The sequence below is a fragment of the Temnothorax americanus genome, unplaced genomic scaffold (assembly GCF_048541705.1).
Source record: "Temnothorax americanus isolate GAGA-0224 unplaced genomic scaffold, ASM4854170v1 Scaffold101, whole genome shotgun sequence".
Lineage (NCBI taxonomy): Eukaryota > Metazoa > Arthropoda > Insecta > Hymenoptera > Formicidae > Temnothorax > Temnothorax americanus.
The window spans coordinates 196580-224051 of NW_027509233.1; the positions used below are offsets into that span (position 1 = coordinate 196580).

The following is a 27472-nucleotide window of genomic DNA, read 5'->3' on the forward strand; positions in this document are numbered from 1 at the left end:
CGCGATCGCGGTGTGACGTCGGCTTTTAAAGTCACATGGCGCTTGCTCGTATTGTCCGACGTTTGCTACAGTTTCTCTTATTCCACATATTCCTCTTGCAGTCACGTGTCTGAAAATTAATATCAATTTCCCTGTAAATATTACACCTCAAGTAAATATTACCTCAAAGCAACAGAGTGATTATAGTAGCAAAGTATACAAGTATCTCAGACGTCTTATGTCCCGATTTTGAACATTGTGTTGTTCTAGGATAGTACGCAGTTATCTTATTTTTACTTCAAACGAAGATGTAATCGATATGCTAATTCATAATTGATGAAATGCAACATCATGGTGGAAATAATAAGGTGTGCTCGTATTGCGAACACATTTTCGTCTGTTCTGCGCATCGTGACAAAAATCGTCCATTTTAAACTCATACATGCACAGATTCTTGTGTCGGTGTGTTTTCGTTTGAATCTCCTACCAAAATTAAAAAAACATGGCGGACTTCTGTCACGTTCTGTGATTGGATATTGCAAGAAACGTGCGCATAAGCACACCTTATTACTTCCACCATGTGCAACATCAAGCGATAGTATCGGGCATCGTCGGACGAATCATTTCGCGAGCGTTGAGCATAATTATCTCCGGTTGAAACTACGAGGTTCATTAAAGTCCGGTGATATGGATCAATTTTATCAACATCAATTAACCTCGACTCTAGTTTAATTAATCGTTGCTCAATTAGACAATATCGCTTTCACACTTAATTTTAGAGTTATTGACTTGCAAGATTCTACTTGCACGAAAGATTTTTTCGGGTCTTCATGTGTGATCAATAGACATCGGATTTTTTATATGCAGATTGGTGAAAAAGAGTAATTAATAACTAAAATTATGTTATTTATAATATCCAACATGTTCATACTACAACATATGTTAGGTATATAAATATATGTTGGACATTATAAATAACATAATCTTAGTTATTATATTAATTGCTCTTCTCTACCAATCTGCATATAAAAAATCCGATGTCTAATTCAATGTTAACTTTTCACTTATAAAAATTGCGTTCGATTTCTATACTTATTTGTCCATACTTTCGTTATCTGTATAAATGTATCTTTAATTAATTTATTAGTAATGTATTATTTTATTACGCTTGTAAAGAAAGATGATTAACTTGATATCTGTCCGAGTTTATTGCAATGCTATTTTTGAAGCAATATTATTTAATTAAGAAATGTATTTTTCAACACCTGATCTGTTCTGAGTTCTGATGCATAATAGCATACAATGAATGATTTAAACGCTATTTATTATACACACTTTGCTACTTTACCACGACCACGGGAAGAGATGTATGTCATCGTGTGCATGTTTAATTGCGCGAGTAGTAAAGGTCTTTCGATAGAAATTGACACATGGCGAGACATATAATTAATCGAATACGCAGCAAGCGAGGAATATTTTAAATCCCGACGAGTAAGTATTATTTAATTTGAATTGCTACGTCGTCTACACTTTAATATATATAATCCCAGTAATCAATTTTCTATATAAATATATATAAAATAATAAAATATGTCTATATATGATATATTTTCTGTTTCTTATATATATATACAATCTCTGTCCGTTTATATACGTGGAATATCTAATGTCTGATGAATGCAATATGAATGTGATATACGTTTTATGTAGAAGAAATGAAAGATGTTTGTGCTGCACGGCTCTTTGGCAGCTGATCAGGCTGAACTTCTACGTAAACATTTCTGCGGTATTTATCTATTGCGCGGTTCTAAGGCTGAAGTCACATGGCATGTATTTTCCGCGTAACGCGTAACCGCGTAACTAATTAGAAGAGCATTTCGCATTTTCGGTTACGCATATTCGCGCTTCTGATTGGTTACGCGATACGCATTACGCGGAAAATATCAGTCCATGTGACCGCACCCTAAGGGACTGAATTTTCTTGTCAACTTGCTTTGTTGAATGACACGAGCATGAGTATGTGAGTCCATGAGACTGATACTATAGATTTAGCTGATGTGAGCAGAGCTGAGTACAGCGCGAACTATGAGAAAAATCACTGAACAATTTATTTATAGGAAAAATATAAAAAAAAATAATTAAAAAAATTTTTAAATATAACTTTTAGAAAAGGTAAAGGATTTTACAAAAGTTAAAAATTGCGATTAGATTAACAGAACATTGATTAAAATTTCGAGGAAAGTTTCGCGTTGTTATGTCGTATGCCGACGTATGCTAATGTGCCAATTGTTCTCAACAAATTTATTATAACTGAAAAATATATACAGAATATATAGATAAAAAGCTAAAGATTTGGATTGAAAAAAAAAGATAAAAAGGAATTTAATTTGGTAACGTCGAGTAAGATTTACATAAAATAATTTATGCAATAATGTTAATGCAATAACTATGCGATGCTAATGTATGTAGTATCTAATGCAGTAGTCTTTGTACATCTTCAAAACTTTTTCGGAACTTTAGCAGATTTTAGATATCTCAACTATATAAATTATCTATCTCGACAAAATAACACATAGGAAAAATTATTTTTGACTAAAAATAATTTACTTAAAAGTAAATTATATATTTACTTTTATTAATTATATATTTATTTAAGGCGTGTTACATACCTTTGACAAGCCTTAAAACTAGGTCAAAATTAACGAATTTTTATGTAAACATTATTTATTTGTAGACAAATTATGTTTTTGCGTTATTATTGATGTATAAATTTATGTAGCAAAATTATGTTTCATAAAAAAATGAAAACACATGTCTTGTAGAGTTATGGTCTTTTGAGAATATCTCCAAAAAATTTCAATAAAAAATATCAAAAATTGAGATCCTGGCAACCATTTTCCCGAAACAGTGTTTTGAAAATCGATATCAGAAATATCTTGGACATTATAAAGTGAATTTGTATAAAATTTTTTACAGCTATTACTGATTACTCTAATACAATAATCTAGTGTTTTTGTGGTTTTTCCGATTTATAGCTTAGCTTTTTTATAAATAAAAAAATCGATTTTTAGGTCAGAATTAAATCGCATTTTTTTGCTACAAATTGTTGCTATTTTTCGAAAAATCAATATTTTCAAAATTGGCTATTGACAAACACTTCATCTATAGTAATCTAGTTTAATGGAAAATTTTTGTTTTACATGATTCGAGAAGGGGCGAAGATATCTTTCTGGTATAGGTAGGATCTGGGGGTCGATTCTGTATTTTGAGACGAGGTGAAAATTACAAAAGTGAACAGATTTACTAGATTTCGACAAATGAAATTGTAGATTCTCTAGTGAATTTCCTCACTTTTGTAATTTTCACCTCGTCCCAAGATACAGAATCGACCCCCTGGTACATATACCACAACCGTTTTATTTTTGCAAATACTGATCCGAAAATAGCTGCCAAGACCTTAATTTTTGATATTTTTTTATTGAAATTTTTAGAAGGTATTCTCAGAAGACTACTCTACAAGCCGTGTATTTTTATTTTTTAATAAAACAATTTTATTTACAATATATAGAAATTAATTTCAACTTAATTTTTTAGGTCCGTCAAAGGTATATAATGATGTAATTAATTAATTAAATTATCTCAGTAATTATATATATTTATTTAAGTTATATTTAGTAAAATAATTTACTAAAATAATTTACTTTCGCGCATAAACAATAATCTCATCGTGGCTCCTCGTAAAATTATAAACCGGAACTGGGATACGTATGTAGTGAGGAGCATTAATGAGTTCCGTTACCCGGTGAGCTACGGTGCAGAGCGGTGCAGGCGAGCGCGCTACGTTACCGTCACGGTCGATAAAAGGTTCAAATACAGAACCGCGAACGCGTAAAAATGATCAGTCACGCTGTATTGCTCGCGCGTGCATTTGATTAAAAAAACATTTTTAATACAATTTGATGCACACAATTAATACGTATTACAAACAATATAACAATCATAGGTGAATATGTAATTATAATTGTATTATTATGCATCTGCAACTATTATTCCACCGACTAATAAGTATGTGTTTACTGGAATAATATAATTACAGATAATATGATAATTATAATTACAACATTATTACCTATAATTATTCTATTGTATACGTAATGCATATGTAATTATATAAAAAATTGTTTCGCGATATTTCATAATTTTTACGATGTCGCATTATCTTCCGTATCTTATTTATAAGTAAATGAAATATTAAAATTAAAAGCTAAGTAATGTTACGGCCGATATTCCGAGCAATATTAGGGTATTAATAAAAAGCTATAATACATTTTGAATTATAATTATCGAGTCAACGTTTCGATCTACTTGGTCTTTCTCAGGGCATTACTTTCAAAAACTTACAAGTGATATAAATAAAAATAATAATAACTGTTGAAGTTCACATTATCAACACTGAAAATTATAGTCATCGCCGATGGAACGATTACGACACGCAAAAGAAATAAGGTCAAAGCCAACTTCGAATTAAACGCCGTCACAGGCCACATAATTACAATAATTGTTACCGATTACAATAAATCCTGATTTGAGTTGCAGCTGACGGAGATGCTAATTTCGTGCATTTTCTGTATATTTTAAAAGGTTCTTGACGCAACACCGATCTCTACTTCCATTTAATATCGGACATGACAATTTCCGACGTTGAGCATGGCTGATACCAGGATCATACAGAGGATTGCCCCTTTTAAAATATACGGAAAATGCACGAAATTAGCATCTCCGTCAGCTGCAACTCAAATCAGGATTTATTGTAATCGGTAACAATTATTGTAATTATGTGGCCTGTGACGGCGTTTAATTCGAAGTTGGCTTTGACCTTATTTCTTTTGCGTGTCGTAATCGTTCCATCGGCGATGACTATAATTTTCAGTGTTGATAATGTGAACTTCAACAGTTATTATTATTTTTATTTATATCACTTGTAAGTTTTTGAAAGTAATGCCCTGAGAAAGACCAAGTAGATCGAAACGTTGACTCGATAATTATAATTCAAAATGTATTATAGCTTTTTATTAATACCCTAATATTGCTCGGAATATCGGCCGTAACATTACTTAGCTTTTAATTTTAATATTTCATTTACTTATAAATAAGATACGGAAGATAATGCGACATCGTAAAAATTATGAAATATCGCGAAACAATTTTTTATATAATTACATATGCATTACGTATACAATAGAATAATTATAGGTAATAATGTTGTAATTATAATTATCATATTATCTGTAATTATATTATTCCAGTAAACACATACTTATTAGTCGGTGGAATAATAGTTGCAGATGCATAATAATACAATTATAATTACATATTCACCTATGATTGTTATATTGTTTGTAATACGTATTAATTGTGTGCATCAAATTGTATTAAAAATGTTTTTTTAATCAAATGCACGCGCGAGCAATACAGCGTGACTGATCATTTTTACGCGTTCGCGGTTCTGTATTTGAACCTTTTATCGACCGTGACGGTAACGTAGCGCGCTCGCCTGCACCGCTCTGCACCGTAGCTCACCGGGTAACGGAACTCATTAATGCTCCTCACTACCGTTCGGACTGCATCGATGCCGTAGAAATCTACAAGCCTCGCAGTTAATAATCCAACTTTTCAATTATTCGTACGCAACGATTTAAGGGGATGCTAAAGCTAAGGCCGAACTTCCTCGACGTCGGTAATGTCAACTCTGTCAACTAAAAGCAAAGGCCGAACTGATATTGGAGACCTCGCGTGGTGACAACGCGAAACTCCGGTTTCAGTGTTACCAACTAATTTCAGGTTCTATGAAGTGGTGTATGTCCGTACACGTACACACACCACTGAATTGCTCACACGGACGCACGGTGGAGAGACATATGCTATAGACGTTGCAACGCCGCGCGGCGTTGCCGCGTCTTGGATTCTTTAGCAATACGGAATACGGCCTGAACCTGAAAATGCTTTCTGGCCGTCCGCGTAGCAGAAGGCAGTAACGTATCAAGGCTGATAAGCACCCGCTTTTTATAAATTACATATATTCTTATGCACACATGCGTATATATATATAATATCTATCTAATTATTATGTGTATGTTTATAATTGTCTGATGACAAATAATAACAGTAGCACAATTGAGAATGTGAATTAGTATACATAGTATATATTGACGCGGGTACTTATTAGACTTGGCAATTTACTGCATCTCTTGCACCTCAAATAATTTTTTTCTTGTAATGTAAATGAATGATGTAAAACTATTTCAAAGGATCTATCGATCCATTCTTGATGGGGTAAAACAATAACTTCTATAACACAAATGCAATAAATATTAAATTTATATAGTATTGATTTATTACACTCAGTAGCATCAGAGTAGAGGGTAACGCAGCTGATGAACAGTATAGATAACAAACTGAATAAAAATCTTAATTATTATAACATAATGATATTAAGAATTAAGATTTTTATTCAGTTTGTTAATTATCTATAACTGCATAACGTGTGCAGTTTACGCCGAAGCGGCTGTTTTAACGCGAGCGATATGTTTCGTCGACGGATGATTAGCTAATTATGATTGTATATACAGAATACTGGATATTTGCGTAAAGTATCGTTGCCTCGCGAATAAAGTCGAAGGACCGTCGAGAAGAGGAAACTCGCGGTGCTTTCATTTCCCTTCCGAGTGCGCTTTTCAATCTTTTATCCGTTTTCGCTCTCGTCTTCGTTTCCATTGTTAGTATGCGACAGCCGTTACTGCACTCCATGAAGAGTATCATTGCTTTGTCGAATAATACATAAGCAAAAGAGATGTTCTTCCTTGTGCTTAGAAATCCAAACAGATTTGATTTCGAGAATCATAAAGAAATTGTATTGTGTTACTTTCTTTCCATCGCGGCGAGTACCTAATCGTTTTTATACATTTATAGTTTACAAGTATACAGAGTACTTGAAAAGAAAGAAAAAAGGTGATCGTCGCGTTTTTTTTTTCACAGAGACGGGCAAACGTGTAACTGTGTTCACGTTGCCCGACTAAATCAAACTCGGATGCTACTAAGTATTTAGTTTTTATCCATCGGGACTTTAGGGTGCCGCGAATGCTGATATCAAGAATAATTATAATTTATCTTAGTGGAGTACGTACATCTTTTCGGCTTAGAAACGAAGACGATGACGATCAAACGAACGCTTCCGTTCTTGTCCCAAAATTGTTTTCGTTTTCTTTTGTAGCGAACGTTTCGAGGAATTTGCTTACGACGGTTCGTTAGCGGTAATTAACGATTATACGGAGCCGTCATATTTTCCACAACGCGTCGGGAAAAAATTAAATGGTTTCTATATGTATTCAAAGAATGTTGATTCATCATATTATTCTTTCAAACTTGCTTCCTTCTTTTAAAAATTTACACCAAGAGAAACTTTTGTTACATATTACTTTATTTTGATTTTTTTTAACATCTTTATTTTTTAAAAAAGAAACGAAAACCGTAGAAGAAAATTATTAAACTTATCTTTATCGTGTTGGAAATTCATTCAATTTTATCGCTACGTGTCTCAACTTCTCTTGTTAAAAACAAAAACTAATTTATAGCTTTATGATTTTACATATAATTGTTAAATTTCAGTTTTGTCAGATGCGATTTGTGCGAGCTTATTTCGTGGAGCAAATATTTTGTTGCGTTTTTTAGAAAATGTTCATCCGATCATTAGCGATGCGACGCGATCCATTTATATTCGATCACGAGGGCCTGCGCAAATTTTCGCATTATTTGCGGATTTTATAACTTTATTGACAAGTATAAGATCTAAGATCTTTCGCATAACTGATTTACGATTAAACTTGCGCTTTATTGAGGCTCAGATGTACACCCGTCTGTATCACGTCAATAAAAATCTGGCTGCAAAACGTGTATGAATTCATTCGTTTAGCAAAGGATGCGCGTTGACCTTAGAAGTGCACGTTGAAATTTCATCCGGAGGAAAAAAACTTTGTCGCATTTTTTTAATCTTTCTAATTCTCAAAATACATTGTTCGTGTATATTTTTTTGTGCAATGCTCATAATATTATTTGATTTTTGTAGATTAATTTTCTTTTCATGAAATATATATTTTGGCAACTATGCCGTCTATAGAAAGAAATCTGTCGGACCTGTGCTAACTCGGACCACGTGCGTTTCTGACGTTTAGATATTAGTGAAATTCGGTTAAAGAGAGTGATTAAATTCTCTTAGAAAACAAAAAAATGACCTGTTTCGTTTTTTGATAGAAATTCGATAGAGATGCCAATTATTAATTTATTAGGTGCGTTCGGGAAGACGCTATTAGTGCTATTTGCTTATTTTATCCTTGTTTTACACCTAATGAGCGATAAAGATAGAATGATGCAATAGCGCTAATAGCGCGCTTCCCGAACACAGCCATTGTGTTATAAATTCGACGTTCGCTTTTCGCGTGAGACTGGCATCGGCTTCCTATCTCGCTAAACGGGCCTTTTTCAATCGGATACGTTTCTTTCATTATAATATAGGGAGGAGAAGAAGCTATAGGGATAGGTACACATACATTTTGTACGACAATATCGGGGGTCTATCGTTTGTATAATACGATTATTTTTTCTCTGGGCCCGGAGCCTCGTCCACGATGACGATATCGCGGACACGGGATGTCTCCAGGATCGTGCTCCGATTACTTTGTACTAAGAATAATTTTGCATAAATTTCTTTTGTGCCTTTTATATCACATGTATTTTTTAAGCAAAGTTTATTTGTAGAATTTACGCGATGGAAGATATATATAGGGCGTACCGCGCCAAATCGGACACTATTTGGGTTTTGCATCTCCGATTTTTTTGAAAATTTTTTATGTTATAGTATTAGTTGAAAGAGGCCTCCATGATTTTTTTCAAATTTTTTTGTCGAACCATTTTCAAAATATCGATTTTTGAAAAATTACGTTACTTTTTTTTTTTAAACGCCCATAATTTTACGAAAAATGGGCCAAAAAAATGGGACGTTTTTTTTCAAATTTTTTTTTTAACACTTTTAATAAAAAATATCAAAAAATTTTTTCAAACTGTGTTTCTAAGATTTTCAAAGGACCCCGCACAAAAACCTATGGAAATGGGTTCTCGGCGAATTTGTCTGAAACTTTGGGAAAATGATCATGTCATCCTGATCAAAAGTTCTCATGGCAACAACTCTCTTTAAAGCAGTATTTTAGCTCCAGGAGACCTCAAAGATGGATATATTTTATCACGCGATCACAGATGATTTTACCCATTCAGCTTTCAGAATATTGATTGTGTGTGTTTGTGTTTGTATTGCATAACCCATAAAACCTAATAACCTAATGTATTGATGAATAACAGTAATAACAGTATGAACCGTCGGGATTAGCGTTATCCAGTGTGCACCGCAAGAAGGTTGCGCGGCGCGATCGGATTTTGCACATTATTATGGCCCTGAAAAGGACCGATTTTGTTCTCAGGTTTTATGGGTTATGCAATACACACACACACAATCATTATTCTAAAAGCTGAATGGGTAAAATCATCTGTGATCGCGTGATAAAATATCCATCTTTGAGGTTTCCTGGAGCAAAAATTCTGTTTTAAAGAGAGTTGTTGCCATGAGAACTTTTGATCAAGATGACATGAACAACATTTTCCCAAAGTTTCAGACAAATTCGCCAAGAACCCATTTCCATAGGTTTTTGTGCGGGGTTCTTTTTGACAAAAATTTTTGATTTACAAATAAAAAACACGTACTGATCGATTTTCTCCAAAATTTTTTGTAAAAAACTTATCGATTTCACAACTTTTAAGCCTAAATTTATAATGAGATAATAACGGAATCTATTTTTTTTTCGATTTTTTAATTTAATTTCATCTTTTATTTATTCGTGCTGAAAAATATCTGAAAAGAAAAAATAATTTACACAGGAACTATTATTAATAATTATCTAAGACATAGTGATTATACTTACTAAATAGTTTACAAATTGATTTCAGAAAAAAATACAGTGAAATTAAAACGTTTATTATTTTTGCTTGATAAATTTTTTTTTATTAAGTAGCGTTTATTTTTTTACACGTTTAAATATTTTAAAAATTTGAGATTCAACAAATGATGAAAATTGTTTAAATCTCAAAGTGCCTTCTCCGTCTGGAATTACACATATGATATTTCTGCGTTCCTGTTATTGTCTTAGCTCTAATATATCGCTTGTCTAATGATTTTTTGCTCTGAATATAATCTTCGTTATAGAAAAGAATTGCGCATAGATATTTGGCAAATTTTCCGACAGAGCACCTCAACAATTTAAAAATTATAAAAATTTTGTAAATCTTAATTTTCATGAAGAAGACTTTGGCTGAATGGCATTATTTTGCAACAATTCATGGCAAAGGTCCTTGTGATGGAGTAGAAGGAACTGTTAAGAGAATAGCGGCACGAGCAAGTCTTCAACTTCCATATATGACGAACAAATCTCAATTTCCTCAAGAACTATATAACTGGGCGATAAAATTAAATTCTTTGCCAAATATCTATGCGCAATTCTTCTCTAACAAAGATTATATTCAAAGCAAAGAATCATTAGACAAGCGATATATTAGAGTTAAGACAAAACAGGAACGCAAAAATATCATTGTGTAATTCCAGACGGAGAAAGCACTTTGAGATTCAAACAATTTTCATCATCTGTTGAATCTCAAATTTTTAAAATATTTAAACGTGTAAAAAAATAAACGCTACTTAATAAAAAAAAATTTATCAAACATAAATAATAAACGCTTTAATTTCACTGTATTTTTTTCTGAAATCAATTTGTAAACTATTTAGTAAGTAATCACTATGTCTTAGATAATTATTAATAGTAGTTCCTGTGTAAATTATTTTTTCTTTTCAGATATTTTTCAGCACGGATAAATAAAAGATGGAAATTAAAAAATCGAAAAAAAAATAGATCCCGTTATTATCTCATTATAAATTTAAGCTTAAAAGTTGTGAAATCGATGATAGTTTTTTACAAAAAATTTTGGAAAAAATCGATCAGTACGTGTTTTTTGTAAATCAAAAATTTGTGTAAAAAATTTGAAAATCTTATAGAAATACAATTTAAAAAATTAAAAAACATTTTTTTTGAAAAAAAAAACGTTTCATTTAGCCCATGCCCATGTTTCGTAAAGTTATGGGCGTTTAAAAAAAATAACGTTATTTTTCAAAAATCGATATTTTGAAAACGGTTCGACAAAAAAATTTGAAAAAAATCATGGAGGCCTCTTTCAACCAATACTATAACATAAAAAATTTTCAAAAAAATCGAAGATGCAAAACCCAAATGGTGTCCGATTTGGCGTGGAACGCCCCATATAAACACATGGTGTGTGTGAGTCTGTTACTGCGTTTACGCGAGCGTTACTTCTACTGTAGTAATTTACGATAATTCTTTCGCGTAAACGGGATTTTGTAGTAACTTACGAGAATTTACTCCGCGTAAACGAGTGATATATCGTAAGTTACTACAGTAGTAACGCTCGCGTAAACGTAGTATGTGTGTGTGTGTGTGTGTGTGTGTGTGTGTGTATACATATATACATCTTCCATCGCATAAATTCTGCAAATGCACTTTGCTTGAAAAATACATATGATATAAAGGCACAAAATAAAAATTTATGCAGAATTATTCTTATTGTTAGTACAAAGTAATAGGAGCATGATACTGGAGAAGTCCCATGTCCGTGACATCGTCATCGTGGACGGGGCCTGGGGCCCACAAAAAAAATAAAAATAATATATTTATGTGCGTATGCGTATCGTGCTCGTGCGATTGCGTATGCGTGTGCGTGTGTATGAATATGTATGTTCAATTGCATTACGGTTTTATATGTAATATTATTTACTTTCGGGAGACAGTAACAATAAAAAAAATAACATATATTTCATTTATATATGTATTTTCGTTTATATTTCTCAACATTTTATCAACGAAATAATAAACAGAGTTTTTTGTCCTAAATAACGTTACCGTTTTTCTTTCTTCAAATATACCCTAGTACAAAAAATCCTGATTTTACCATACTAAGTGTACGCTACCCAGTGTACTAAAAGAGAGAGGGACAGCAATGAGACAGGAAAAGAGGGAGAGGGAGAGAGAGAGAGAGAGAGAGAGAGAGAAAGGAATAAATGGGTGCATGCAAATTACATACATAGAGAAAGGAATAATAATACGAGAGATATCTGTCCTTGTCTAACGAGGCATCTGTATGTACGACATATCTGTCAAAGCTCGTTCTTTGAAACGGCTTCATAGATCGCAAAATCCTTTTACAGGAGTAAAGTTTAGGTACGAATGAAGGGTGGGATTGTAAAATAATTGGTAATAATTGAAAAAAATGTAAAAATGCCTAACGAGATATCTGTATCATATATCTGTCCTGGTTCGATTGCTGTGTAGGAACCAGACAATGTAGCCAACCCCGAAACTGCCCACAGCTGCGTGCGCCATCTCGCCATCTCTCGCAAGATCCGTGAACTACTGCTGTGACATAGGCTGCGGTCCACTTGACGCTACAAATGCTCGAAGCATTCCTTTTCTTCTTTCTTTCAATGAAGAAAGAAGGAGAAGAGGAACGCTTCGAAGCATTTTAGCGTCAAATAGACCGCGCCTATAATTGCTGCTCTGCGTGAATATTTTTGTGAAAAATATACACGATCGTTTCAAAGCTCTCATTTTTATTCCAGGCTTTCAATCTCAATTTCAAAGGTACGTTATTGTTTGTGCACGTCTTCTGAAGGGTGGGAAAGTTTAATTTCGTACATATTACGTATACAACTGTTTATATCAGAAAATAAGGTTATGAGTTTATGAGGTGACAGCATTTAAAAATTTTTTTCAATTATTACTAATTATTTGACAATCCCACCCTTCATTAGTACCTCTACTTTACTCCTGTAAAAGAATTTTGCGATCTGTAAAGCCGTTTCAAAATGAGAGCTTTGAAATGAATTGTCGGTAATTTGAACGGCTTTAGCATCCCCACAAATCAAAGCACATAACATGGCGTAGCGATATACGACGGTCGTAGTCCCCGACTGACAGATTAGGATACGCCAAAGCTTGTGCGTTACTTACGTCCACGACTACGACTGTTATATGTGCTTTGGCCCATAATCTTTTCTTACGTAAAAAAATTAAAATTTTTCTTGCGTCAATAACTCGGTCAGAAACTACAAAAAGAAAGAGAACAAGAATTCAAGACCCTTCACATATCTCAGGAAACCGAGAGTAGAATTGTCGTTTTGCCCTTCGTCATTAATAATTGATTCGTCGCGTCAACAAGGATAATGAAATAGATTCGGTTTCATCATTTTTGTGTGCCGGCACGGCTTTCTCATCACCGCCGTCCGCGTCGCGGCACGTCGCACGTCGCGTCCGCCGGAAAATCGATGGCTGGCGCGCGGTCGGCCGGCGCGGTGCAACGCGCCGCGGCGCCGCGTTCGACAATGGTATTCCTACGCGTTGACCGCGGCACAATGCTAATCCGCGACGATCATCCAGATCTCGCGCCGCCCTTGCGACGGCATCGTCGCGCGTGCGAGATCGTCGCCAAACCTGCGCCTCTTCCGCCGTCGTCCGCTAGCGCGCGATCGCGATTTACTTAACGCGCGGCGCGCATTTTCCGTCGTAAATTTAAACCAGCGGGTCAGGTCGCCAAGTGGAATTTTCCAGACGCCTCGCGGCCCGGCCGCGCCGCTTCCGGTGGCGCTGGCGAATTCCGATCGCCGTGTCGCCAGAGAGCGGAGAGAAAGAGGTGCGGTGTTGCGTGACTGGGTGCGAGCGACCGTGGCGCGTGTGTGTTTGTTGTGTTGTTAAGCGTAAGCGAGTTTTACAAGCTTCTCCGCGTCCTCCGCCTTTTCGGGTAATACGTGAACACGAGCGGACGAAGAAAAAACGACCGTGGGTGCGGAATATCGGGAGAAACGAGGAAGAAAGAGTGAGCAAGAGAGCGAGCGCGAGAGAGAGAGAGTGAGAGTGGGAGAGAGAACGAGAAGGGGAACACGCGTCGCAAGGGAACTAGAGAGGCCAGCGGAGAGAAGAAAACAGCGGGATAAAGGGATATCGAGTTCGCGACGACCAGAAGCTACACGATGTCGTCCTACATTCAGGTCGCCGAGGACGAGGGCGAGGAACCCATCGAGCTGCCGACAGAGGACGACACCACGCTGCTGCTCACCACCCTGTCCGCCCAGTTCCCCGGCACCTGCGGCCTCAAGTACCGCAATCCGGAGTCGCGGACGATGCGCGGCGTCCGGCTGGTCGACGGCCGTCTGCATCCGCCCGAGAACGGCTGGGGCAAAGCAATCTACTTCTGCGTATTCCCCAAAGGTACACAAATTACGCATGCACCCGCGCGCGCGTCCTCCTCTTTCTCCTCCTTCTCCTCCTCCTCTCTCTTCCCGGCCGCGGTATTTATAATTCGTGGTGGCGCTGCGCTCGCGCGGCGTCGACGCGACGTCGTTGCCGCTTGCCGCCGTCGCGAAATTAATGGATGCGTTTAGCCGATACTCCGCTAGCCTAGCAATCGTGAGCAGTCGCTCATTTCCTCTCCTTTGATCCAATGGATTAAAAGGAGAGGAAACGAGCGACTGCTCACGATTGCTAGACTAGCGGAGTATCGGCTGAACGCAGCCAATGGATCGCGACGGCGATGACGGTGATGACGGTGATGACGACGACACTTTCACGGGCGGGAAAAAAAATCGAGAAGCGAGAGTCTCTCAAGATTCCTCCTGGCCGCGGCGATGATACGAATCCGCGACCTCGACTTCCGAAGCAACCGGTCGATAGGAACGATGCTCCGAGGACGACTTGGACCGAACTCCTTTGTTTAACCCATCTATTAATGCCGACAGTATCGTCCCAGACAGCTAAGTCTGCCGAAAGTCAGATCTTGCCAAGTGTCTGTTACAATTTTTATCGGCAGAGACTGATTTGATGCCGGTTCTGATATATCACATGATGTCGACAGAATGCCAACAGAAGTATAACAAAATCTGCTAACATAATCAGACAGCAGATTGACGGCAGAAATCGAGCAGATTCTGCTGGGAACCGTTCAGGCTCTGAGTGGTTTCTGCTGTCAATCTGCTCTACATTGTCTGTCAGTAGGCTTTGTCTGCGCGATTTCTGCTGCCAATCCGCTGTCGGATTATGTTAGTAGAACATAAGCTGAATGGGAACATTGAGGACCCAGTTGATATACGTCAGTCTGCTGACGTCTGATCAAATCTGTTACCAATCTACAGACAGACTGCTATTATTTTGCTTACTGGGGTGTTAATGTTCATTTCTACCAATGTAGATTAACTTTAAATCCGGTTTAACTTCCTTTTTATTTTTTTCTAATTGTTAGAACTAGAAAAAGATAAAAAGGGAGTTAAACCGAGATTAAAGTTAATCTACATTGAAAGAAATGAACATTACGTGGATAAAATTATAAATTAAAAAAAAGATCAGACAACATGGGGAACACTGCAATTAGAAGTTCCACCAAGTTAGCCAGAGTTCGGCCCGAATTATCCCGAGATATCGGCATCTATTTGCCAGAAGCGATTATTCCTTTAATTGTATCTGTTGCGCTCAATGAGATGCTGGGTCATCTTGGAGTGCGCTTTTACATGTTTGTCTACTTTAATAAGTTTACTTCAATTCGTCTATTTTATAATGAATGCCAGATAAATGGAATAATATTCTCATGGTCCATAAGAATACTGCAATCAATTGCTGAAATCAGCTTTGTCATTAACGAATATCAAATAATAATGTGCGAAGCAAATATCTCTAAGCTGTACTTTTCTTTTTTTCTTTCGGTTTCTTTTCAACTTCGCTTTTCTCTCCATCTTTTTTTTTTTTAACTTTTTTTCTCTGCAAATAGTCACGAGCCGGTTAGAGACCTGAACGTCTATTATGTCTTTTCAGAGAACAAACGTAAATCTGATGACAATTTGGAAAATTCCACAGCTAAGACTAAAAGAATGGAAACGAAGTTGCGTTGCACTGACTTGATTGTACTCGGTTTGCCGTGGAAAACTACCGAACAGAACTTGCGCGAGTATTTCGAAACGTTTGGCGAAGTTCTGATGGCACAGGTGAGTCTCTGCATTTATTCAAGCTTGCGCTTGGGCTTGGAAACTAATAGCGGAGTCCTGCTACACTAATAACATATTCCTTTAAGTCTACTGATCATACTAATTTATTAGATAAGTAAGAGAGCGATATCACGTTACAACTCTTTAAATAAGACAAAAATATGTATTCAACATAATGATAATAATTAAACTCGTAATAAATAATCTTAATTAGGTAAATATTTGTAACGCGTTAAATGCACATCAATCATGTACTTCTAATAAGGAGTAATGCAAATGATAAAAAAATAGTGTAATATTTTATTTGCGCAAGCATAATGCTGTACCCTCTGACTATGAAAGATTACGTTAAAATCCTGTCGTAGGTAAAGAAAGATGCGAAATCCGGCCAAAGCAAAGGATTTGGTTTTATTCGATTTGGAAGTTATGAATCGCAGTTGAGATGCCTCGCTCAACGTCATATGATAGACGGCAGATGGTGCGATGTCAAGGTTCCTAATAGTAAGGTAAGAACATAACTCACTTACAGACCCCTACAATTCTTTCTGCTACTTTTTTACCACTTTCTCGGATGTATAAGAAAATCTTAAAGAGCGTTAAATCGGTGATGCACATTTAAAGCACATAGGAGCGAATAAATCATTTTAAAAACAATAGGAGATATCCTAAGAAGATTTTAGCCAGAAATAAGTACTGCAATTCTTTGTGCACATGTTTGGCATCTTTATTCAGTTATTTGTCAATAAAATCTTTACATAGTCTATTATTAAAGATGTTACTGTTGCCATTGAATAATAAAATATGAAATTTCAGTGCTAATTAATTATTGATTATATATTATTGTCTATATAATTTCAAAAATATAACAATAGCGTATATTATATAGATAAATATTAAATAATAACTAACATAATACAAAAATTCAGATTTATAATTGATGTTGTTAAATGATCGCTTTGTACTGTTTCTGAAATGATATATTCTCTCTCTTTCAAGTACACGTGTCTTTAATTTGTACATATTTTAAAAAATAAAAATTATAGCAAGATTTATAATTTTAAGTTACCAAAATTTATCGCATTTGTGGCAAAAAAAATTAGTTTTTTTTTTTTTTTTTACTTATTTTTTTTTTTTTTTTTTTTTTTAATCCAAATTTTAACTTCATCAAGTTTATTAAAATAGAATTAATAGCACGATTTCGCAGCAGTTGCCTATATTATGTTTCATGTAATTGGACGTACAAAAACAATCTGCATGAATTTTATCTTTATTCTATTTGCTGATATATATAAATGCCGATTTATTTCTAAATTCTTTTTTTTAATGTTAACAAAGAAAAATCTGAGAAAGTAAAGAAAAACTCATTTGAGACAAAATGCAAAATAATACCTAATTTTTCGATTTTGGCAATATACAAGACGAATCTTTTTAAATCTCAGTTGCTTCATGTCAGCCTGTGAATGTTTTTACGTGTCTTTACACGCCAAGATATGTACAAATATAAATACACGTGTAATATTTCAAGTAGAGAATGGAATGTTGTGTGAGAGATAATCGGCTAAAACTGATAAGCTTACGATTGTGGATACGGGTAATACCTTATCTTTATGAGCTTTCCGTCTATCTCCATTTATCATATAATGCTTTAATAAGCGAATATCAATATTTTCTCACATTCCTTGAATATGTTATTTTTATGTATATGAGACGTATTTTGCTGTGGTGTAAATAGGTGAATGTGCGAAAGGCTATAAGAGTGGTATTATAGAAAGAATGCAAAATGCCTGTATGTATGAATGTATGTTTATACGAGTGTAGTGCGTGAGCCATGGAGAGAGCGACGTTAATGGTGTGCTTGCGTGGAAATAATATAGTATGTTTGTGTCTCTAAAACGGTATGAGATTTCTTTAAGAGAGTGATTAATAGTTCTGTGTCAGAGATTGCAACATTGAGAGAAATGACTCGATAAAACGTATCCAACTTACGGCATACTTAACGTCGTGCGTTATCTTTTTCAAGATTTCTTAAAAGTGACCGGAGCTTTTGCAAGCCTCGATCACGACAAATGAGGGAAAAAAAGTCTTTAGACGACTTAATATTTTTTAACGCTGATAAAAGCCAAAATACTCGCTAAATTACGTAGCATTTTGAGTTAACGAGTACGCGTGAATGAGAATATTATGAGAAGGAATGTATCGCGCGCATTGAGAGAGCGTAACTGGAAGAAAAAGATCTATATTTTCACGTTTTTGAGCGCGCGTATCTTCCTGGATACAAGGAATACATGAAATATTGTAACGGGTATGACTTGGTGTGCTGGAGTATGTAAATGCAGAATCTCGCAGTCGCGCATGGAGTATGTCTCGTAAACAGCCCGTGAACCGGATTCCTTAGACCCGAAAATTCGCGCGAGCTTTCTCCATCATACGGGAATGATGCTTTTAAGCAGCTTTTGAGCCGCGATGCGTCGTCACGATATCCGAGTAACGTTCTAGAATTCAGGACGCGTGAATGATGAGGTCGCGTGGAAAAGATCTTGCGAAGCGAGACACTAGGTAATAGAGTGCGTAATCAGGAATGAAAACAAAACTCGCGAGTGAATGGCGCAATAGCTTACGTCGTCGTGTCACGTTTCGCAAAAGATTCTGCGCTGCGAAATCGTTTACATTCGCGCGTTTATGTCGCGTCGGTAGGGTATCGAGAACGATTCGAGGACGTAGCTTGAGACCGCGTGAGCGGAGCGAATGCGTATGTGTGCTTCAGCATTTCGATCAAGTCTGTATGTGATTGTCGAGGGCTGGTGTAATCTGGTTACAGAATATTGATGGATTAATGATGGCACGTCAGTATGATACGGGTAAGCACAGTAACGAGTGCTACCGACCTATACCGGTGCACACGCCGAGTAGTCGCCGGGTGCCGGTGTCGAAGCCGTACGTAGCCAACGTAAATTCGTCGTCGTCCGAGGCCACTGCTCCGCCCCTGAGCGCGCCACCCCCGAGATACGACTCGGAGTACGATTACAAAACCACTCATTATCCGTCATATCCCCCGAATTATCCGTATGACGATAACAAATACAAGTACGAGGGCGGCGGCGGTGGTGGCGGTGGCGGTGGTGGCAGTCAGCAGCAGGTCACTTACAACGCCTACAACGAGAAGCCGAACTACGCCGCCTACGAGGAGTCCGCCGCCTACGATACTCGCGGCTACATGCCGCCACCGCATGCGAACGCCGCCGCGGCGCCCGTTAATCCCGCGTATCCACCGTCCGACGCTGAATACGGGTCGCGATACTACGGCGAGGGACGCGCCGCTGCCTATCCAGCCGACAATTGTCCGGAACAGTACGATAAGGGCAGGTACAGCAATTACGGGTACGAGCAACGGTGCTACTACGACCAGGCCGACGGTCGTTACGCCGTCGCGGCGACTGACTGCAGGTACGAGGTGCGGTATCCGGACGCGAGGCATCCAGACAGCCGGCATTTGCCGGCCGATCCCGGTCGGGAGCCAGACTGCCGATACGTGGACAGTCGCGAGATGGACAGGAGATACATCGTCGACGGTAGGGAAGTCGTGGACGGCAGGTACGCGATAGACAGCCGCGAGGTCGATGGCCGTTACGTCGCCACGTCGGACGGCCGCGACCCGGTCGACGGTAGATACGCGGATCCAGCGAGATACCCGACGAAGGAGAACTATTACGATCGCTATTACAAGCACCGGCCATCGAGGGATCACCACGTCGCGGAAGCGTCAAGATACTGAAGAGGAAATTCGTAATTACAATCAATCATGTTTTAATGGGAATACGTGTCGACACGCGACCGACGAAACTCGCCAATGGTCTTTTCTCCTAGGATTAGTGCATATTCCTCGCACATATTATACCACGCATCTACGGATGCTACGAATGTTGAAATTATTATCATGTATTGTTTGCGATGCATCATAACGAATTTCTTCGATATCGCGAAGATCGTACGAATTGCGAGTCGCCGAAAATTTGTATGAATGAATGTTGAAAAGTATTCGGTATGTCGATGCGGTTTATTAAAATCAGGAACATTTATTTGATATATATAATTTTACATATATGCATTTAAAATACTTATATACATGCTCAATACTTTCGTTTTTTCAATGACTATTAAATATTTATTAACGTTTGACATGTGACTTGTTAAAGCACTTTTATTGCTGCATTTGAGTCGCCAAAAACAAGCAATATTTCTTACAGAAAGAGATAAGAAAATAATATAATATTTTATTATTTTACTTTTTTTATATTATTTTGGATTTTTTTTATTATTGATTATTTTATTGTTGATGTGAAACATTTTAATTTAATTACGGATTATTTTTAGGAATGTCGAAGGTAAAGATGCGTGGTATAATGTTTGGAAAATTATAGAAATTTTTCTTTCACCGCAGCTACTTTCAAGACTTTATATGATTTTATATTACTCGTCTATTTCGCGTATTTTTGTTCGAATAATAATTGAGCACACATCATGTGCATCTAATTTTATGACCTAAATTATCTTTATTGTTTAATTTAAAAATTGAAGTTTAAACATTCATTCAAGACAAAAATATGGCAGATTGCAAATTATACCTATATATTTTTTTAGAAAATATATAATTCTTGCCAAAGTATACTTTTTTTTAAAACAATTATATGTTTTCCCTACACCAATTAACTCTCATCATTCTGTGCATAAAATCAAATCGATATCCAAGTAATAAAAAATTGATAAGATATTTCATATTTTATGTCAAGATCTGAATAAATATGAGGTTAGAACAAAATATGGTCTTGTAAACTATCAATTTTTTTTATAACTATCAATGTCTTATATACAGAATGACTAGAGAAATTGTATTACGTAAAAAAAATCATATAATTTATTTAAAAAAAAAAATATCTTAAAAGCACATAGTGATAAAAATTTGTTGTCACATTTGTCTTCTGAAATTATGAAATTCTTGTTGAAAGTATTTCTGGATAAATGTACGTATAATAGAGATAATTTAAATCATAAAGATAAATCCTTTATCTCATATAATCAATCAGTTAACATAAAAAAGCATTTATATATATTCCCATTAAATCATGGTGTTCGTTAAATATAACAGATATGTCTAATGGTAGAAATAATTAGTCTGGAATAACTGTTCACATTTTATCAGATATGTGCTTATTCAAATCGAGACAGTGTAATGTAGCATGAGATTCTCTACATTGTGAACATAAAAAAGAAAAAGACATTGTACAGATTGATGCATGGATTTCAAGTGGTCATAGTGCTTAAGTGTTCATTATATAACATGTGTGAATTTACATGTAAATCGAGCCACCCGGCATCTTTTCTTGAACCGACAAATATAAATATTTAAGAATTTTCTATATAAAACTTGACGTTTAGTGCAGATTAATTGCAATTCGACGGAACGTTAGAGTCCTAAGCCGGAAGCGAGAGATTGTGTGTCTACGGAACTGAGATTGTGTGCATGTGATACACTCGATGTAAACCGTAATGTACTTTACGTTTTGCCTATCTCGTGATGAATGCCATATATGTCTCGCAGCGATTCTACCGTCGCCGGTATTGTGAGTAATGTGCACTGTACGCAAGTTTTACATAACTGTGAAAACCTGTCGTACATGATTGACTGATTGTGCGTTTGTGTGTAGGAAGGAATGATTCAGCAAGTACCCTGCAAGGTATTCGTCGGCCGCTGTACCGAAGATCTAACCGCGGACGATCTACGAGATTATTTCTCCAAGTTTGGCGAAGTGACGGACGTGTTCATCCCGAAACCCTTCCGCGCGTTTTCGTTTGTCACTTTCTTAGATCCCGAGGTCGCCCAGTCGCTCTGCGGCGAAGATCATATTATCAAGGGCGTCTCGGTACACGTCTCAAATGCCGCGCCCAAGTCCGAGGGCAACAATAAAAATTTCAACAATCAAGTGAACTCGAACATGAGGGGCGGCAGGGGCGCGCCGGGACCCGTCGATAATAATGTGCAGGGCAATTATCAGGGTAACCGTTACATGGGCCATTCGGGCAATAATATAGGCCCAAACGGCTGGAATAACCCGGGGAATCGCGGTAATCTCGACATGCCGAATCTACAGGCTCTGGGTATCACCGGACAAAACAACGGCGGTGGCGGTGGGGGCGGTATGTCGAATCCGCTGGCGATGGGTGGTCTGAATCTGTCCGCATTGCCGGTCAATCCGGCATTGGTGGCTGCCGCCCTGAACCAGGCGTCCTGGGGTCTGATCGGTAACCTGCAGAACCAGGGAAACGACCAGGGTTATTCGAACCAGCCGGGCCCACCGGGCCAGCCGCCCTCCGGTAACAACACTATTGGCAACAGCGGCAATTCCGGCTTCCTCAGCTGGATGAACCAAGGCGGCGGCGACGGCAATACGGGTAATCCCGGCACCGGCGGCCCCGGGCCGAATAACCCGAACGCGTCCCAGGGCGCTTGGCAGAATCACCCGGGTCAGCGCGATCAGAAGTCGAATACCTTTCTTAAGTACGAGTAAATTCAATCGGGGCCGTGGGTCTACTCGTAAAACCAAACGGATCCTCTATCCACGGGTCCCGACGCAACAACCATAACGAACGGTGGTAACCGATGGGATCGACGGTTTTCCAAAAGCACGTCGATCCCGTCCCTAGAATAGAACCAAGAACCAGAGCCTATAGTACGTTGACGTTTTTTCTAATGTTTTGCACTAATCGCCACTGCGTGTATTATAATATTTCGAGATCCCCTCCTTCCCCACTCTCTTACTGGTTTGACAAGTTAGCACAATTCCGTTCGTTGAAAGAGGCGGTTTAGGTTTACGATAAATAAAGGCGGATAGCTTCGATCATTCGAAAATATGTACGCCCGATATTTGCGTCATCTCTGGTGTGAGCGTACAATAGATAATGGCATGAATAAAATCGACGATACGTATGAAGTTGATGTGTGGAACAGCGTAGCTGCATGGCGAGGGTGAGATTGTATAATCGAGTAAATTTACTGCTTAGCGATTAAAGATTGATAAACGTGTAATTTACGAATACCTGACGAGATCTGAGTCTCAAGAAGACTTAAGCTGCTTCAACATTTGTCAAGCCCAGTGAAATGTATACCAAAATATTGTTACCTGAAAAGTAATTACTGCCACAGACACAGTCATATAGAAAATAATTATAGCTACAATGGCATCTGCATCGTTTCTCCATTCTATTTAAGTATATAACATTTTCCCATCGAGCAATTATTATTAAATTATTGGGAAGTTGAAAATAGCTCAAGTCTTCCTTTGCCACAAATCTCTTTAATAAAGGGGGCTTTAGTGAATATTTACTTAATAGCATTTGTTGTGAGATATTGACTTTATCTAACCGCATCTTTTGTTTAAACTCGCAATTAACTAAATTTTCTTCTTGTCTATGTCCAAAATTGTGATGTAGAAGGAGACTAGATCGATCGCCTTAGTTACAAACTATATTAGTTTGTAACCGAGGCAATCAATCTAATAGGTGCAATGTGGTAAATAAATGAACATGAGACCAAAGTCAATTAATTTGCGTATCGAGTTAAAAGCCGCGCCGAATTGCTAGATGTTGTTTGTAAAAAGCGTTTATGTATTATGTAATATGCATTATGTAATATATATAACTTGCCATCGCGTTTTCAAGCTATTATATATAACTAATATTTAATTTCTTGCATTATTTTTTAACGACAGATCTCTTGATTATTTTAGAATCATAATTTTTCCTTATATTTTCCGTGTATTTTCCGGAGATCTGGAATTGTGAATTTTGCTGCTGCGAGAATGGACGGCTTCTTTCGAATCGAGGTCCTGCGTTTAAAGCTTCGCAGTCGTTTTTGAAATAGTTTTACCTTTATAACATCCTCTAGCAAGATGCTTTCTCAACGTGGGTAACAATTACATTTCGTAAGTTTCTGTAATATTGCCGTTATACGAGCGAAACATTACTATGTTATGCTTTAAGGAGATCTATCCCAAAATAAATCCGCAATAAATGTTAAGTATGATGGATTGAGATAATAAGGATTACGAAGAAAAAGATTTCTTCTAGAGAGATGATTAACATTGAAATTGAAATTTAATTTTATCATTTTAAACATTAAGTGAACCAGAAGTTTTCTTTGGTTTTGGTGTAAAGTTACCTCCGTTGAAATAATCTTATTCTATTTTGCAACATCCTTTATCTGTTTCATGAGACGTTTCCAAAATATTACCAAGATCAGAAAGAGCGTATAAATTGCGATTGATGTGACTGTTTGAAAGTGTATGAATGTATCAGAATAGCTCACACCTAGAGATTGCAGCTATCCGTATTGTATATTATTATCAAGTTGAACTTCTGTTTCAAATATCTCAAATATAACACATAAATAGCTTATTATGTGAGAATTTTACACTAGTGTGCAGGTGTGTCAAAATTATTGATTGATGTGTGTGAAAGAAAATTGTTTGAACTGATCAGATTTTTTCCATTTTAATTGAGTGATTTGAAGAAAGCGGAAAGAAAACTATTTAGATGTCTTATATGTCTGTGTATAATGTGTCATAAGTTCTGAATGAAATATCCTTAATGAAAAGACTTTCGAACTGTTTCCTGATTGAACGATAATGAAAAAGATAGCTTTACACTGGTCGAGAGTATTTATTTTTCAAAGAAAGAAAGAAAGAAAAAGAAAGAGTCATAGCACGAAGAAGGATGCAATTCACATCTCACAATTATAGTCAATAACTTTAACATACGAAATAATTACGTCGCAATTAAACCTAAATACCGCATTTGTCACCGCGATATCACTGTGTATCACGTTAAAGGAATTATTTAAATTGACTATTTCAGAGTACGCTAATTATCTCTTATGAGTATATTAATTGAAAGAATAAAATAATCCTTCTAATATAAGAGGTATATATACTGTTGTGCTTTTCATTTTTGTCGTACAGTGATTTCTCAAACTTCCTTCTTTTGAACGCGAGATACTACTTAATATACAATTCTAATGATAATACTCTCTCGCTCTTTCTCTCTCATTAGCGTGAATTCTCGTCGATATGCGTGTCGCGTATACAGATGAGAAAAATCTCTAACTTTGAGAATGTTAAACTGGATTGCTCGAGGCACGTGCGTGTGTGTGTGGTGTGTGCATATGTGTATGTTTGAGAGAGAGAGAGAAACGGTTGAATGTATTTGTTAATGGTCGTCTCAGAACTACAGGCGTGAGTTTTTACTACTTAGCAAAAGTGATGATGTCGTTTGTTTAGAGCACTGAGAACGCGTGTACTTGGCGAGGCGAGGTGAAGAAATGAGGTGACTGAGTAATAATGCATAAGGCGAGCGGGGGAACACTGCGGTATTAGATGAGAATGAGCAAAAGTCGTCCAGTGTGTGTCTGGTATATACTTAGATTGAGAGGAGGTTGTTTATATACGTAATGTATGTAAAAAAAAAAAAGACTAAATTATACACACGCACGCGCGCACACAACACACACACACACACACACACACACACACACGTACATATACACGTATACAGATTTCAATGAGGAGAGATAGACGATGAGTAGTTGATTGAGCATTCTGCCACGCTATTAAGTCTAAATTGTTAAATTGATCTACATAGAAGCTGCGGTTTAAGACGACTTTTAAACAAACACTGGAACCGTACCAAGCTTGTCGTTGAGGCACGAATGTTCGCGCTTTAATACCCTTAACGTCTGGAAATATTTTCAGGGAGAATGTAGTTCCTTACGATGCAAGAAGTAAAAAAAATAGAATAAAATAAAACAACTTGTATAAGAGATAAAATAAAATCGTTGATGAATGGCTGTATGATGAATAATAGTTGATTGATCAGCTCGAACATTCGTGCGTGAGTCGTAGCGATTATAGATCTACGTGGTCTGACAATTAAGTTTGTAGACGCATCTCTTTTTTTTGTTACCCAATAGACAATATTGAAAATACATTAGATTAGTGCACTCTTTTATCTCTTCGTTATGTTTCGTATTGATAGCGTGTAAACAATACGCTGAATAATTATTGTTGAGTGATTATTTAGCAAAAATCAATATCAAATATTTACGTTTTATTTGGAAAAAGAATCTCTTTCCTTTGTTCGGATTTGGAACCGGCAAAAACATTCCTGTGTTACTCAATCTACTCAATTCCGCAGGCGAAGGTGGAAAAAGTAGTAAAGAAATTATGTATAAATGTTAAGTTTAATTCGCAAAAAATAATATGTAAAATTTATTTTAGAAAACAAATGTAATATTTTATCATCTCGTTGATTTGACAAACAAGCTGCATTTGGGTTCAAATAAATGTTGTCTATGGATTTAATTGTCAGACCACGTATTTCAAATCGTTTGAAATAGTTATGCCTACGACGTTATTGGCATCTTTTCATGATCCCTCAATCAGTGAGTTATTTCGCGCGGGATGAGAGAATGCCCACTGCTCAAAGGATGCCTTGCAAAACGATTTGGAAGTGATCTACGAAGTATGTAAATAGGGATTGATATAAAGCAATTTTAATATCGCTCACAAAATGTAACGAATTTTATTGTAGAGTTTAGCTGCGCTCTGTAAAATCGCTCGATATTATTGTGTCCCCGAGGGAGGGAGAGAGAGGAAATAAGATGAAACTGCATCACGAATCCGAGACGTGTGTCGTGAAACGTTGTCGTGTGAGAATGTTAATTCCGATCCGTCGCTCTCACGGCCGCGGCCGTCAGGGGAATCTTTCAAACCGCGTCGTGAAAGAACGCACGGTGAGGAAACCGCGAATCCGGCATTCTTTTACACTTTTGAGATACTACGAGCTATACAAACGAGTTGAATGCGAGTCGAGGCTACCGTGGATTTTTTACGTATGCGAGAACGATCTCACGATTTTTGTCGAGCAAGAGAGAAAAGTGTCGCAGTCTTTTTGTCCACCGCAGGATGCTGCGCGAAATCTTGTAGATGTGAATATTAGATAATCGCGAATGATATCACGTTTTTCAATTCGTGCCGATGGTTTTTGCCGTGTAAACTGTAAAACGTTTTGCCGAGTTAATGCGAGAATACTCAATGCTCTCCGTAACGTTCTCCGTTGATTGTAGTGTATGTTAAATTATGCCGAGAATAAAAGACCCAAGCATCGTGGGGGTACCATAAATTCCTTTAAATGCGAGTCAGCGATGCACAATCACACATCCGCTGGCTGTTTTAGGATTGACAGAAGACAAAC

The 27472-nt window shown here is 36.9% G+C and overlaps 1 protein-coding gene across 2 annotated transcripts; it reads left to right on the forward strand.

The window, feature by feature from the left end:
- Positions 1–13615: 13615 nt before the first annotated feature.
- Positions 13616–27400, forward strand: Tbph (TAR DNA-binding protein-43 homolog). Of its 2 annotated transcripts, none has more exons than XM_077415315.1 (4): positions 13616–14408; positions 16002–16171; positions 16537–16677; positions 18990–20380. In XM_077415315.1, the coding sequence occupies exons 1-4, from the start codon at positions 14171–14173 to the stop codon at positions 19941–19943; spliced, it is 1503 nt and encodes a 500-aa protein (XP_077271441.1). In that variant the 5' UTR covers positions 13616–14170; the 3' UTR covers positions 19944–20380. The 2 variants fall into 2 exon arrangements, with proteins under 2 accessions (XP_077271441.1, XP_077271451.1); XM_077415325.1 differs by lacking the exon at positions 18990–20380 and adding an exon at positions 21874–27400 and having other exon boundaries at positions 13672–14408.
- The last annotated feature ends 72 nt before the right edge of the window (positions 27401–27472 follow it).

What these genes read in the sequence shown, in the direction of transcription:
- Tbph (XM_077415315.1), top strand. Translation starts at nt 14,171, where the DNA reads ATGTCGTCCTACATTCAGGTCGCCGAGGACGAGGGCGAGGAACCCATC. An exon ending in CTTCTGCGTATTCCCCAAAG is followed by an intron (nt 14,409 to 16,001) that starts GTACACAAATTA and finishes ATGTCTTTTCAG; the next exon opens with AGAACAAACGTAAATCTGAT. An exon ending in TCAAGGTTCCTAATAGTAAG is followed by an intron (nt 16,678 to 18,989) that starts GTAAGAACATAA and finishes ATCTGGTTACAG; the next exon opens with AATATTGATGGATTAATGAT.